Source organism: Apteryx mantelli, chromosome 2 (assembly GCF_036417845.1).
Source record: "Apteryx mantelli isolate bAptMan1 chromosome 2, bAptMan1.hap1, whole genome shotgun sequence".
Classification (NCBI taxonomy): domain Eukaryota; kingdom Metazoa; phylum Chordata; class Aves; order Apterygiformes; family Apterygidae; genus Apteryx; species Apteryx mantelli.
In genome coordinates, this window is record NC_089979.1 from 38,419,302 (window position 1) to 38,435,429 (window position 16,128).

The following is a 16,128-nucleotide window of genomic DNA, read 5'->3' on the forward strand; positions in this document are numbered from 1 at the left end:
GTAAGTTGGCTTGGGTTTTATCTGTGAGTTGCTTTCTGTTGTTCTTTTTTTCCCTGAGGTATACTCTGACATAACTGTTGGTCAGGAAAGCTTTTCATATTTTTCGTATAAATTTCAAGCCATGTTTGTGGATTAACATGAGCTAGAATAGTAATGTCTTTACTCTTAGCTAATCCTAGCTAGGTATTTAAGACGTATCTGTAAAGAAGGTTAGAGAATAGTAGGAATCAGGGTGTAACAATTCTATTCTTACCGTTACAATCACCTCACTGAGAACTTAAACTAGTCACTTGTATTCCCATGCCATAGTTTGCTTGTCTTTAAATAGGTACTACCTTACGGTGCTGTGGGCATTACCTTGTGGTGGTGTAGTAAGTTCATCCAGGTATTGTTTATCTTGTACATGAAGAGTATGAAAAGATTCAGTGGAAAATAAATAATTCTTATAGATTACAATGCCTCATTAGAATTAAAATGCATTCTTTGTGCCTATTGCCACAAATAAGTGGAAATAATGCTATCATTATGCATGTTTTAATCTCATAAGGAGGGGAAAAATTACCTTTCAGTGTCCTATCAGCAACTGACATCTTCCATAATTGCAGTATAAGCAATGGAAAATTTTTAAAATTAGTGTTCAGATAAAACATATCCAAGATTTGCAGTAGGCTGCAGCTCTGAAAGGAGTATACTTTGGTATCTCCTACATGCATAATCAGTTTCCCCGGGATTCAGAAATCTTCCCCAGCAGCTTGTCACATGCTAAAGAGATTTCATTAGCTCTACTCATTGGCAGACTTTTCTTTCATCCTTTCTTCTAATTTCATTATCAGCTTCCAAAGTGGCACATGCAACATAATGGAGAAGTCTTTACCCTATTGATACCTTCAAGAAATACTCTGGGTTACAAGACACCATCAAACATGAATTTGAATTTGCTTTATTGAAAGATGTGAAATTCCTTGTCATCTGCAAGTAACTGAAAATATCCTTAAACTGACAAGTTAAGGTAAAAATAAATAAAAGTACATATTTATAAAATATAAAAACAAATAACACAAAGTCAGATTCACAGAAATAAAAGAAGTCAGTTATCTCTATCTGCTTGTTGTAAGATCAAATATAAAGGGTTTTCTCAGTCCCTGTTATTCAGCTGACAAGTGGGTAAATCAAAATATGAGACCTTTAACCCCATTCTTAAGAGAATTTTTGTGTTCTTTAATCACTGCAAAACTAGATCTAGAGAGTTTTGCTTTTATATCCAACTCTGGTTTTTTTCTTAGATTTTTTTACTTAGATGTAGTTCTCCCTCCTCTCCTTTTTTACCACCCTCATCCTCTCCCTCTCCCTCATTCTGTTCTTGAAATTTTAGTTAAGAGGTTGCCTCTATTTTACACTATTGACTTCCACAGTGCTCACTTAAATCACTAAAAAGTGATTAATATATTGCAAGGCACACTGTATTCTAGCCAGCATGTTTAAATACTGTGTTCAGCCTTTTTACATGTTGAGACTTCCATTTCATTCAAAACATAGAACCTACCCATCACACAATAGACAATCAAATAAATAGGATTAATACATGGGACTTTTTTCTTGCTTTTGTGTGAGTGAAGGACAACAGTAATTGAGCCCTTCTGAGGAAGTAACTCATCGGATTACCTGTCCCCCAACCTAGTCTGTGAGGGATGGATGCTCTGACAATCACCTTGTTGTGCTGCTAGAGTATGTAGTTGAAATTCTGTGACCTGTGCTATAGAGGAGGCTGGATTAAACAGTTTAAGCCAAAGCTTTAAGTTCTAAGAACATATGATATTTTTTCCTAAAGGTCCTGAAACAAAAACAAAGTAGGGAGAATAAGTGGTAACTAAGCTTTGCACATGAGAGGGGGAGAGAGAATATGCAATGTCCTCACCTCTTTTTCTCAGCCCTAACCAAGCTGGGACGCATCTTGGTATCATAAAACTGCATTCCTCCCTCTTAACTGGTAGGAAACAGGGAGATGTATCATGGGAAAGTCCATTTAGCTGGCTGGGCCCTAAGATCTTCCTAAAGAACAGCTATATGTTTGTGCTATTGGAGAAATAAATTTCCAGACCAAGCACAGGTAACAGTGGTTCTGCTCTTGGCTTGGGAAAATTAGATTGTCAAATACAACTTTTAATGTAAAGAGGAAGGGACACTGCTGAAAGCAGGACTTGAAAAAGCAGACAAAAGGCAGAACTTTAAAAAACACAATGCCTCACTGGTGCAGTCTTTTTCAACATGTTGTTCTCACCTCCCAGCACTAGGTAGACAGTGTTCAAGAGGAATTATCTCCTGCAGTATTGGCCAACAGCAACCTCTCTGTATATTTTAAGATTATAATTTTATTTTAGTATCTGTGCTCACTTGCTTCTCCCCTACCAATATAAAACAAAAGTGCCCATAAGTTCCTGTCACTGCTTTTAGAGTACTCGCTCCTTAATCCACTTCAAGGCCTGAGTTGTAGCCCATGGGAAGCTCTTTACTACAGCTCTCAATGGCATGGCTAGACCAGACTGACTCTGGGTCATGCTGCTGAAATAGGTAGACAGTGGCCCTAAAGCCTGACTTTAATTCAAGTCAAATCCAATAGATTTTAGGAAGACGAAGGAAAGAAAAAATATTTCAACAACATAATGTACTTGAGAAGTTGCTGCTACCGTATCCTGCTACATTTTCTTGACAGTTTTTCTAGTCATTCATGTGCTTTTATGTTTTTAGATTGCTAAACACTTCAAGGCTGGGGCTTCTGCTGCTACCACTGTAAAATTTTGTGAATTTCATCATTTAGTTCTAGAAAATGATCACATACTTTTGACATTATCTCTTCATTCCTTTTAATTCAAAAATCACATTCTGCTTTGAAATTGTATATAACGATATACAGTTTTATAATATTTTTCTAATATAATGTGTCATGCAGCCATAGTACATAATTATTTACAGTTACTCTTGATACTGTGTCCTTCTCTACAGATTGAATTTTTGTTTACCTGTTGTCATTATCTTGAAATATGTGTAGTTATAATTTCTTCTTGCCTGATAATCTTAGTCATAGTTCTGTTTTGTTGACTCATTAATTAATACATATTTACACAGAGATCCTAGGATAATATCCTATTTCTCTTATATATCCCATTATTCTGGTTTACTTTAAGGTTTTAATAGCCTTTAAATGAAGAAAAAGGCTTTACAATTCTCTTTGCAGAACATTAAAAATGTTAGTAGCAAATAGGTTTCTAGGAAGATGAATTAGTCAAGTTCTGTTCTTTCCTCAGAATTTGTTAGCTCTCCTGATAACACTAGTCAGGAGATAGTGAGGATGATTTGTAATTTAATGCATTTTTACCTTTTTACTACAGTAAATTAACTCTTGCTACATATTTTCATTGTAGAAGTTTCATTAAAGAAGTCTTGCCAGGCTGTGAACCTTACACCCTGTTTACATATAAGCATCCTATTTTAAAAGTTTCTTCTCCTTTCTTACTTTCTTAAGCTTTGTACGAAATTTTACAATAGTGAAGTATTTCACAGAAAACAAGAGTTGTGTTTTCCAGGTTGCACTTCTCAAGTGCCACAGATATAGATGAGAAATAAATATTCGTCAGCTGTCATCAGCAAAAAAAGAAGTCAAGGAAAACCCATATCCAATGAGAGTGCAAACTGGGTGGACTGGTGCTGTACAAGAACATGAAGCATAGTCAGTCATATCTTTTTGATTTGAGGAATCTTGCAAATCTAGCTTTACTATAACATTGCATACTTGCTCTGACAGACAAGCCTGCTGAGAGTTTTAGTTTATTTGGACAGTTCTGTGTTCTTGTAATGATACCTACAAAACTCTGTGTAGTAGCTTAACTCTGTGTAGTAGCTAAGTGTCCTATTGTACACCTGATCTTGAAGGTTAACCCAATAGCCTAGGACACAGTTTTGTGTAATCTTAAATACCCAGTACACACTGACATATCTCCTTTGAACCAGCTTCATGCATTAAAGTACATGAAGCGGATAGGAGAGCAATCATATACTGTAAGAAAGAAATTTAAGGCCTTAGATGATGATGATAAAGCCAAGTTAACTGAATTAAATCAAAATGATTTAAATCATCAATTTCAATCAAAAATATTTCAGTCTGCAGACAATAACCTTGATTTAAATAATCATTTTTAATTTATTTTGCATTGGTCCTTATTTTTCTAAGAAAAGGTTAATCCATGTTATCTGGTAACAATTAAAATACATTAATTTGCAAGTAAATATACATTTTGTACTCAGATTGGTTCTTTTTTTTAATAGAATAGATTATAGCGGTATTCATTTATAAAGCAATCATGCAGCAGAACATATATTTGCTCAGATGATTAGCTTTTTTAATTTCTTACAAGTTTTCATAGTTTCTAACCATTTAATGATGGACAATTATATAATCTAATTTCACTTCTATTAAACTAGGCATTTATATTTCATGCAGATGTCCATATCTTAAGCCTAGAGATTTTAGTTAGGCTAAAGCATTTAGCTCCTCTAGAGACTATTCTGTCTGCACAGGGAGAAAATAACAGAGCCTAAAATTTCTCCTCTACCTAAGGCTATCAGCAGAAAATAGATTATGCAGCAAGTCTTGATAATAACTTGACATAAATGTACCCATGTCCCACTAATAAGAAATTCCTTGTACAGTCCACATCAAAGGCCCTACCAGTTTGATCTAGGTGATAATAGTTTCCCAAACCCTGAGCCTGCTAATCAGTGTGATTTGGGGAATGTGAGCAATGTTTATCAGCTAGTCATCTAAAAAACAAGATTTGTGGTGCCAAAACACTGGTTGTTCCCCAGGAACGCTCAGTATCTTGTTTCCAGCCATGGCCAATGTTTGATGCTTCTGAGGTTTATTCCATTTTCTTGGCTAAGTCTGTTTCACTTCCCTTTCCCTGGACTAGAAAGATTAATCAGAGGGTCTCCTGAAAGGGGAACACTGTTCTTGTTGTGACAAATATTTGAGTATTTTATATATTATTTATTCACCCCAGAGCAGGATGTGTACTGTACCACTGTGCAGCTGGACAAAAGCGGGGGACACCAGCGTCTTCCCACCTCTTCCCACCTCATTTCCTTCAGAATAGCAGAGAAGTGTCTTCTGAGGAAGTTTACTAGACTGGATTCTGCAGACAAGACAGGCAGTCCCATGGACAGTGGAGGTATTCCAGAAGGCTTTTATGTCTTGAAACTCAACATTGTCAAGACAAGCCCACTTTGGCATGTGAATTCTTCTCTGGATCAAGCCAAAGGTTCCCATCTGCTCCATTAGGTGCTGGAGACCCCCTGATGTCCCGGACATCCTGTTCTAACCAGTTCAATAGTCCCTCTGAATGCTTATTGAAAACCAAGATGAACAAATTAAATATCTTTCAGGTCATTGTCTCATGTTTTCTTTAGTTATCAGGGAACAACAGATTTCAGTCTATCACTTGGTGCCAGGCCAATAGCCAACATTTCCAATATCAAGAAACCAGGCAGTGCACATCAACCAGCTCACTGCAAATTGGCAATTAACATGATGGCTGGATGGGTTCGCAAGAGCATAACATTATTAATTAAACAGCAGCTGTGTTAATCAAGATAGCAAAAGTAATTTGTTGAAATAAATATTTTATTAGTGTGTCCATCAATAAAGCAAAAGAAGAAGTTTTAATTAATTCATTTATATAATTATTCACACTGTGGTGACTGTAACTCTGTTTAAAAATCTGGAGACAAGTCTAGTCTGCAGAAGGGTGTATTCCTGCGGAAGTTATTAACCGAAGCACGGCTCTGTCCTAACTGTGGTTATTCAGTGCCTGTTTCAGAGTTGGTATGCATTCAGCTAGCTCAGAGCATCGGTACAGTGAAATTATGTCCACCTGAAAAAGACTATGCAATGTTATTTGAAAAAAAATGCCAAGGAAGCTGCCGATACTTCAGCCAGCTGAAGAGAAGGGAAAGTTAGATTAAACTCACAAGCTCACTTTCTGAAAACATGAGTGAGGTGGATATCCACGAGAGGAAGTTGTGGCAGGACTGTGCCACAGCAGCGTGACAGCTCTCATTTACAAATAACTTGGCTTTAGTGTACTGTAGCTTAATTCTACATGGGGAAGATTAATCCCTTGGAGGAGGATTAAGCTACAGTGAACTAAGGCCACTTTATTTCTGAATGGAAAAGGACACATAGGGATTTAATATACTTTATCTTACGTGCATTGATTTTACAGCTTTAGTTAATTCATCTTAACTTCCCCGAATTCCCTTGTGTAGACAAGCTTTTTGTCTGTAGAGAGGCTCTTGGAAAGCTCCTGGCGTAGCCGAGCGAGAAAGCAGTCTGGAATGATCTCTGCACCTCCAAAGGAGCTTACACCTGTCTAGATACTATTAAATCACCTCTTTCTCAGATGGCTGATCTGTGACACTCTTAAAAGAACTATTTTAATTAGATTTTTTGAATGGACCTAACCAAAAGGATTAAAAAAAAAAAAAAAACTAATCTCCAGGTTATTTTAGAAATCTCTCATGAAAATCTTTTCAAGGCTTTCAGATAACGTGAATTGAGTACAGCTGCACAAACAGTATTTTCTCAAGCATGGATATGTCTAGGCAGTGCAGTTTAATAGGTTTTCCTTGCCCAATGGAATTTTCTCCTTCTTGGTGACAATCATAAGGAAACATTTTATCTACATGGAAAACAAATGAGCAAAATTTCCATTCCCCTTTCCAGAGAATCTTAATCCCTTCCTCTCAGTGGCACAAGCCACAAGAAACAGGTTGAGGAGGATCTTTTTCTGGGAGCTGCTGTTAAAATACTGGCATGATATTTCTGATATTGTCCTTTGGGGAAATGAGTCTGTTCATTTCTTTCATAGTGAATGTGATTTACTGATAGGCCTTGCTGATAAGGTGTTTCCTGCTTTACATGCTTTAAAGTTTAGCTGCATCATGACATTTCACATACTAAATTAAACTTTTGCCATGCAGTTTTACACAGAGACACTTTATATAACATGAATTGACACTCTTGTGAATTCTGTAATAACTTGACTATGACTTAATTCCTTAACAGTCAATAAATATTTTAACTTTTTAATATGTAAGTTAGGTGTTTAGGAGGCTAGCATTCACATGGATAAAATCATGTGAGCACAAGAGGTCCTGAACAAACAAAGGAATGTAAATAATAGCTCAACATCAAGATCCAAGTGTCTTCAAACAGTATTACTCAAAATACTATGTATGTTCTCAGTAGGTCTGGAAAAGAGGAAAAGATTTTAGAATATAATGCAGCATGAGCAAATGACAGTCTGTTTAGTTTTGCTTTTTGTGATCATATGCACTGAAATTTACATATAAATTCAGAAAATGGAAGCAAATCTTTGCTAAATACAGTTGTGACACCTGTATTTATGTAGCATTGTAGCAGAAGCTTAATGAGTGTTCAAAGTATTCTAATGATTGCTTTTCCTCTTCTTTCATGCAGCTGATTGGATTTGTGTATGCCTGCTACGTGATCAGTATTTTCATGGAGGAAGAGGACAGCTGTAAGTACTGATACACACCTATCCGTCTCTGGAGCCACATTATCTGGGGTGAGACTTAGTCTTGTGTTAACTACCAAGATGAAGAACAAAATACGAAAAACTGGAGGATGTGGCATTCATGTACACAACTAATTTTTTTCAAACACATGTTTATTTAGGTACTGCAGACATCAGGATCGTACTTATAAAACCTATTGATAGGGCTCTGTGAACTGCTTGCATGAGTCAGAGTCATACTGCTCAAAAGCATGGTGCATAGATGTAAATTTTTATGTATGTACATTTAAATTTGAATCAACGTTCATGAAGACGGTTTTGTGGGGGTTTTTTAATGATCATTTTATCAACAGTAAAGTTAATGCAGATGAAAGGTCTAACCATCTACAGTGTTCAGTGCCACTCTCATTGACAGTTAGATAGACATGTTCAACACTTAGAATTAACTAGACTGTGTGTCTGAACTGCTGACCCCATGTTCTCAAACCGTCTTTATCAAGAAAACCCTTATATATATGTGTATATATATATATATATACTTCCATTTTTGAAAACATTTGAAAGTGTGAACACCTTTAAAAAAGTATTTATTGAAAGTCCTCAAATGAACATTTCAAAAACCTGAATGTGTTGAATTTTTAAGTAGGCTGCTGTGTGCAAGAAGATTATGGTGACTGCCTAACAAACTCGCCATACCCACAGGACAGTCATAGGGAATTGTAAGCAGAACTGAGATTAGAATGATACTGGCTGAGCAAAGAGGAGCAAATGTGAAAACAAGCCTGTTTAAAAAAGGGAGAATGGGTGATCATGTCAATTACTCCCTCTCATATATATGTAGTTATGCAGTATACCTATCTCTAGGGAAAAAAATGGAACAGCTGACAAGAGGAAAATTCCTTTTACAGCTATAGGATAAGTAATATAAAATAAAATATTTATTCATAAACATTTATTCATAAAACTTAACATAGTTGTTTGTTTCTTCATTGAATTAGCACTAGTGGGTGAAATGAAAGAAATTAAATTAAATTAAATTACTTCAGATCTGAGGAAAGCATTTGGTAATACCTTGAAAATCTTATTGAAAGTATAATTCAAGTAATCCATGGCTCTGAAGGAAAAACAGACTTTTTGACTGAAAACGGTGTGAAGAATCATAAACAAAATATTTTTTCCAGTGTTGCAAACTATGCTATGTTCAGCTCTCCATCATAATGCAATAGACATTATTGTCCAATGTGTTTTAACACTTTCATTTAGGTTTCTATTAGGAAGAAAATAGATCAAAGAAATTCTCAGATAATACTGACTGGGAAGGAGTCATAAGTATTCTGTGCACATAGTATAGTAAGAAACAGTCCAAGAAACCTGGGTGAAAACTGGTGCAGTACATGAAAACCATGAACAATTGGAGGAGCAACCTGAAATGCAGGTCTTAAGGTGGAGGAAAAGCCTAAACATCACTTCCACAGAAAGCTAGGCTCACTGATTAGTCAGGAACTGGTGACACAGGGTAACAGCGTAGGATAGGGTGGAAGCAAAACAGCAGTCTAGTTTGAGATGTATAACAGGGTCTTTTGTTAGTGAAATCAAGAGTCAACTGCCCTTTTCATCTGGCTCTGGCAAGTCAGGGCTTCATATTGATATCTGGAAACTTAATTTATGAGACAATTGCTAACAAAATTCATGGAGCACTGGGGCATCATGAAGTGATTAGGAACACTGGAAGATTCATTAGGAAGACAAAGATTTCACTATGTTTAATTAGTAGAATAATAATTTGTGGGCATGCGCATACACATGCAGATACTGATTTGTGTGTACCTGGGAAGTCAGACACTTTACTTTCTATATAAGTGTGTCTATATTACTGTTGTTTTTGTTTAGTTCTTAATGGTGTGCTTCACACATCAGTGTTTTAGGTGTGTGTGAAAGAAATAGAAAAATCCCACCAAAGAGTATAACACATTCTTGGCAAATACAGTCACCTGCTAGAGAGTACATGCAGTTTATGTTCAAGCTCTCACAAGAGGGTTATTGTCAAGTTAATGGCCTTGTTCACACAGAATATGTGTGTACTTCAGAAGAGTCAGGGCAAGGTCCGTCTTTGACATCCAAGGCCCTATCCACTTTCCTCTGACTGCTTGCCAATCTTACCATCTTTTGAGAGTTTCATCCTGTATGATACCAATGGAAATTTAATTCACTGTGAATGGAGCACAGTTGACATATTTACTAAACAATGAAATACATCAAGTGCTAGGGTGATCCACTACCCAGCATCAACCCAGCACTCATTCTCTGTAGCAAATATCTACATTTAATTTCTGCTTGTCTCCGTTAACTACCAATGGCAAGCCTGAGTACAGTATTTTGTTACATATGTGTGAAAATCATTTTACTTATCTCGAAAAGTACAGTCTAATCCTCTCTGTATATTCTTCATTATGATTGGACCACTTTAGCATTTTCACTTGTACCTTTGCATATAATCTTCCAGATTCCTGTGGGAACTGATTTTTTTGGTTACCAGAGGATCATGTGGCACAGGGGGCCAGAGTGGGGTGCTGGAAGGGGAGCAAAGAAGCAGCATGGATCCACCTAGCAGGTTTTACAACCAGTAGGGGGAAATAACTTCTCATTTGTTCCCCTCCCTTTTTTTTTTTTTTATGTAAGATCCTGAAATCAATCAATCAAAAGCAACTAATAGCCCTTCAGCGTCTCACTTTGTGCTAATTTGTATCGTAATCCCTATTTATGCATTAGTATCCTGGTGTATGTTACAATGTTCTATCATCGATATCAATGCCATAGATATGTTTTAAATGAAGAAACATTCATGTAAGATGGGGGGGAGGGGGGGATGATTTGGTTTAGTAATTAGCTGAGAAAAGGAGTTATTCTGGAAAAATCCACATTGTTAACTTGCAACATAATGAACTAAACAATTTAAGAGAGAAGTACAGTGGTGCTTCAGAACAGTCAAGTTAAAAGTAGACAGTGATTATATTAGGATAAAAGTTGGAGAATCTGCAATGAAAGACCAATTGTGTGCATTTTAATATGATGGAGCAGATTTTTTTCATAGGTAAAGGCAACTATTCTATAATAGTGTTGTAGTGTTTTGCACAGAATAAATCTTCAGCCATCTGAGAGTCACACAGTCTCCCCAATTAAATACATTCTGCAATATTCAGTGCATCAAGTTAACCCTAGTTCTTGGTCTGAAACCTGTCAGGCAGGCTTAAAAATTAATAATAATTGCCTGTTTAGCCTCTGTGCAGTGCTTAAATGGATTCTGAGGCTGACATTTCAGCTGATGGACACTTTTCTGAACGGTAATAATGCTTGAGGAAACATTTATTTCCAGCTATTGCTCACCTTACTTATGTTTCAGACTGTAGTTAACTTTTACTTAGAAGGAAGATGATAGCAGGTCAAAAGGAATAAAGAAGAAGACATGTAAAAGGCACACTGCTGTAGTGGGGTTAATACCTTCCATCATTCATCCTAATGAAAAAGTCTATTTATATCTCTTCCTTTCATTTTTTCATTTCTTTCTTTGTAGATCTATCAATCTATATAAGCCCTTTTGAAGGAACAGAATATGTGAGATCTGTAATCATAAAAGCCTGTCACTATCCTGTTTGTGAATCATTTTCTCCTAAAAATGAACTCAGAAACTTGTTACCACCTTGTCAGTGTTACTGAATGGTTTTAATAAAGTGGAGTCTGGAGACTAGGCAAAATATATTGTTATACATTATTAATACATTATTAAATTTTATAAATATTTTCTGACTTACTTTGAGAAACGATTGATAGCACTATTACTATTAAATACTGGATTATAAACATGACATTGGCACATGTCAAAAGTGATAGTTCTGTATTGTATGTGAATCTGTGAAGTGAAAGCTGAGTTGCATACAAATTGTATAAGGAAGAAGAAGTGAAAACAGAGGAAAGGAAACAAGCATACAATTGTGATTTCAGGATTTATTATAAGGACAAGATTGAAACACCAAATGGTCATCCCAAGGAAGCTCAAACCTCTTTTGTGCATGAGCAAGAATAAAGGAAAGAGCTTTCATTCATCATAAAGGGAAAGCTCTATCCAGCAAAAGACATAGCAAAAGCAAAATTAATAAACAAGAAATGGAAATTTTTTGTCTCTCCCCTATGCTAGTTGTATTCAGAGCTCAGGGATTTTCAGAGCAGAGAGAAAGATGAATCTTCTTTTTAAAAAAGGAAGAGTTCTCCTCTACTGTGATATCTTAGGAGACAACCACTTGCTATTATTAGACAAATATTCCTTAAAATATACTATTTCTCAAGTTGAAAAACTACTGCATTGTTTTATCTGATACACAGCATTACATTTATACACACCACTGAGCATCTGTTGTCACCAGTCAAAGGAGAGAGATAGAATTTTCATTCACATTTAATTTAATTTAATATTTGCAGTTACATGTGAGATCCAGCAGTGATAAACTTTTTATAAATATACTATGCTTTTTGCAGTAGGAATGAGAACTAGCAATAGCAGATATTAACAACAGACCAATATAGGTCTATGACTATATGACTATTTATATATATATGTGACTATATATATGACTATATCTATGACTGTATTTTTATATATAATAAATATGTGTTTAAGTAAGCAGTTCTTGGGATCCTGCTATTTAATATCTTTACATCAACAGCAATTTCCCATATGGTTGAGCCCATTTACCTCTTAGAAAAGAGAATTTTTGACATAAAATAGTTAATACAAAAAAATGACCCAGGAGGAAGATACTGCACTAAACTTGTGTAGGGCATTACAAGAATCAAACATCCTCACACAGTGACTACCCTGAATGATCTAACTGAAAATTAAGACTTCTGAAACTTTCCAAACAGTAGCCAGTAGCACAGCTAATCCCTGGGCTTTTGCACTCACTCTGAGGCTGCAATGACTGCAGACACTGAAACACAATGTGCTGTTAATGACTAGTGCTTGAATATGCTTGACACAGACTTTTAAAATGATAATAAGTTTTACTGCCTGGCATGGAAACAGCACTATAGCTGCCAGGTTCGCAGTATTCTCCTGGCTTTGGCATCTCTATAAAATGGCAGTGACTATCAGTATCTTTGGAGGGCTTGAAAAGAAATTTGCATCTTTCTGTTCGTCTGGAACAGCACAACCCCAAAACCCAGAATTTTGATAAACCAGTTTTGATAAAACAACAGAATCAGTGTATCGCTAGGCACAGAATTGAAATGGCTCCACAACCAAGATGTATTCTATGTGTCCATTAAAGTAAACAGTTTTCTGGAAATGAGCAAATGTGGACTCTTACAGAGATGAAGGCTCTAATGCAGCTGGCCTCAGATGTGGTCCATGATGCCTGGGAGCCTGGGGAGCCCAGGAAGTGTTATAGCATATCTGGCCGATGACAGAGGGTCCCTCCTCCTCCTTGTAGCAAGGTGCTGCGCTGTGTTTTGGGGGTTAATAACACCCAGGGAGCATCAGTGTTCCCTGTTAGCACCAGCTGTCATCGCCTTGCAGACACACACTATGAACCAGAGGAGAGGTTGGAGTACTATCAGAAATGTCAGAAATATAAAGGGTAAACCTGTTAGTGTAATGACATTGTATGGTCTTGCAATCCCATTGGTCCTCTCCTACTTATCGTTAGCCTTAACGTGTAAATTAACAGAAAATGCTAGACCATTCCTACACTAAACTGACAGAATGAATTCTGAAGTATTTAATGAAGGAACAAATACAGCAGGGACGCTATACTCTTTAAATTACCTCTACATATTATTTCTTTCCTTTATTTATTTATTTATTTTTACATTAAAATATACAATTGTCTGGACAAGCATTTGTCCTAGTTCCTATGGAAACAGATGAACAGATATAATTCGAACAACCAAGGGTAAAACCTCCGCCGTGATATAAAAAGAAAGTAGTTAAACAATATAAATACTAAAGACCAGAAGAAATCTTGATCCAGGTTTGTTAAATCAATGGCAAAAAAAATTGCAGTAGAGGCATGATTCCCCCCTTCTTTTTTTCTGCTTAAAACCATAGACAAATAATCAGTCACAGGAAAACAACTAAGAAGAAAATACTCATTCCACTCTCTGCTTTGACCTTTCCCAGACAAAATATACAAGATAGTCTTCATTTCCAGTTTTAATCCCCATGGACAGTTAAAGAACACCTGGTTCTGGCTGAGCACTTGTCTTTAAATAATAGATAGTTTCCACTATTTCAAAGGGAAATCTTGACTCTGGAATATTTCTACCAGCAGAAGAAATTACCTGCCTGAAAATACCATACATTTAATGCAGAATGTAACATTTATTTTGTATCCATTTAGAATGTGAACAAAGTGCAAGTGAATAGCATCATCTAAAAGACCAACGTATGCTAATTCCGGTTTCTTGTTGACAGAGCATAGCCTACAGCAAAGTGTGAATCAAATAACTTGAAGAAATTCACCCTGAATATCTGGGCCACTTGAGTAAAATATCTGCGTGTACCTTCAGTAAGAACTAATTTCTTGCTATAGAGTTGCCTCAGATTTCTTCTTCCTGTATCAAGCTTAATTATGCTTTAAACCCAAACTAACTTGCCTGGCCATAGGTATGGAGTTAATAGTCTTGGTACCATTTTCATGCAAGCTAGTAGGTCTTTTATTTTCTGTTAAGGAACAGAGTAAATTACTCAGATTATAAGAGTTCTCCAGTGCTTTCCCACAGTTCTTCCAATAAGAAGAGGACAGAGGATTTTTCCTGAAATACAGTGGGAAAGAATTACAGATTACTTCAGTTACTTTAGCACAAAGACTTACTGGATATTCCCCAGAACTTCTAGTAGATGGCAGCAGTAGCAGTGAGCACACAGGATGGCTTTGAAATGTTCTCATGTGAGTGCAACAAGCCAGGTACCCAAATCCAGCTGCCTGGCACTACAGATAGCTCTGTAGGAAAGATATAACTGTATTTCGATCAAGTCGGAGTTATCTGCTCATTCTTTTTTTAAAAAATTTGAGGATGTTACAAAAAAAAATGTAGCATATAACATTTTTTAATTATGTGTGAACTTTTAGATATAGAATGATACAAAATTACAATCACTAGCTTCCATCCACAGTCACAGAATCTGACTGTAGAAGTATGCACATATATATAGTGGTTTAAATGAGACTCCAGGAGTGCAGGTCAAAAAATTAAAAATATCTGCTTGGAAAAAAAAATATTGTCATTGTATTATTTGCAGAAGCTACCAAAATATTTGTCCCGTGGTTCAGAACAGTATTATGTCATATATTGGACATTTCTTACCTATTCAGATAAATAGATAAATACACACATACATACATGCATACATACACATATATATATTATTACAAATGTAGGCATATACAGAGTCTCCTTAGATTTAATTTGATTAACTAGAAAGGAGAGATTAAAGGCTAGTTCATTACTACCTCATAAATTCATGTTTTGCAAATTTAATTCATGTTAGGCTTTTCTGCTATTGATTCTATATATTATATGCTATAGTTCATATATATATATATAAAGGAAAATTCACTTAAGATAGAAATATAATTATAATTATAATTGTATAATTATTCTTAAACTGGAGGTCATACCTTCTATAATAAATATTATCTTGCTAACATGAAAGTGTCATTTTAAATAGAGGCAATTTATTGTTTATCGAGAGTTCCTTGACATTTGTTAAGCCCATGCATTGTTTCCATGCTCCCAAATACTCCCAGTATGCTTTTTTTTTTTTTTTCCTTAACTGGCTGATTTGATTAAAGCTTCTACTTAGCTAATTTAATACTGATTTTATTCTAGTCTCCACCTTCCACCTCCTTGGCCTTTCTGTTTAAATTAAAACTGCTTTTAAATGGATGCTTTTCCAACCCCCAGTTGCCAGCACCTTAGCCTTTTCACTTAAATTGCATCTATTGTTAAATCAATCTTACTCCAGCATCCAGCTTCCCTCTCCTGAGCTTTCCACTTGACATCACATACAGGCCTAAGTGGTGCCTGTTCCTGTCCCTAGCTTTCACCCAGCTTCTCCATTAAAATTAAGTCCCCTTTCAAATCCATTTTCCACTTCCATTCCCAATCTTCTTACTTTTTTATTTCTAAATGGCAACAGCTTTGTGCCTGTTTTAATTTGTGGAGCTTGAAAAGAAACTTATCAGACTCTCAGTGTTCTATTTAATACTGTCTCCCCCAAGTCTTAAGTCTTATGCAGATGGCTTCTTCTCATTTCTGGACTCCAGTTTAAATAACATCTATTTCACTGTTATTGTTGCTTGAGTGATAATTTCCATCATCCCAGTTAGCGCATCAAACTTAAGAGCTTAATCTTATAATAACTTCCAGTGCTGCTTTTGGTGTGGGACACATGAGCCTGGACTGAACAGTGAGTCCATGTTGTGAGACGGCGTGCTGAGCTGAAGAGGGCCATTAACCGAGAATTAATCAGGTTCTACACCTG

At 36.0% G+C, this 16,128-nt stretch overlaps 1 protein-coding gene across 4 annotated transcripts in view; it reads left to right on the forward strand.

Moving 5' to 3' along the window:
- NKAIN3 (sodium/potassium transporting ATPase interacting 3) overlaps positions 1 to 16,128 on the forward strand; it is a 364,344-nt gene that overhangs the window by 332,944 nt on the left and 15,272 nt on the right. For 2 of the 4 annotated variants that reach the window (XM_067290496.1, XM_067290497.1), the window contains exon 5: positions 7,532 to 7,640. In XM_067290496.1, coding sequence (XP_067146597.1) covers positions 7,532 to 7,603 — 72 coding nt within the window. In that variant the 3' untranslated portion in view covers positions 7,604 to 7,640. The remainder of the gene's footprint in view (positions 1 to 7,531; positions 7,641 to 16,128) is intronic. The other 2 variants (XM_067290494.1, XM_067290495.1) reach the window with 1 other exon arrangement.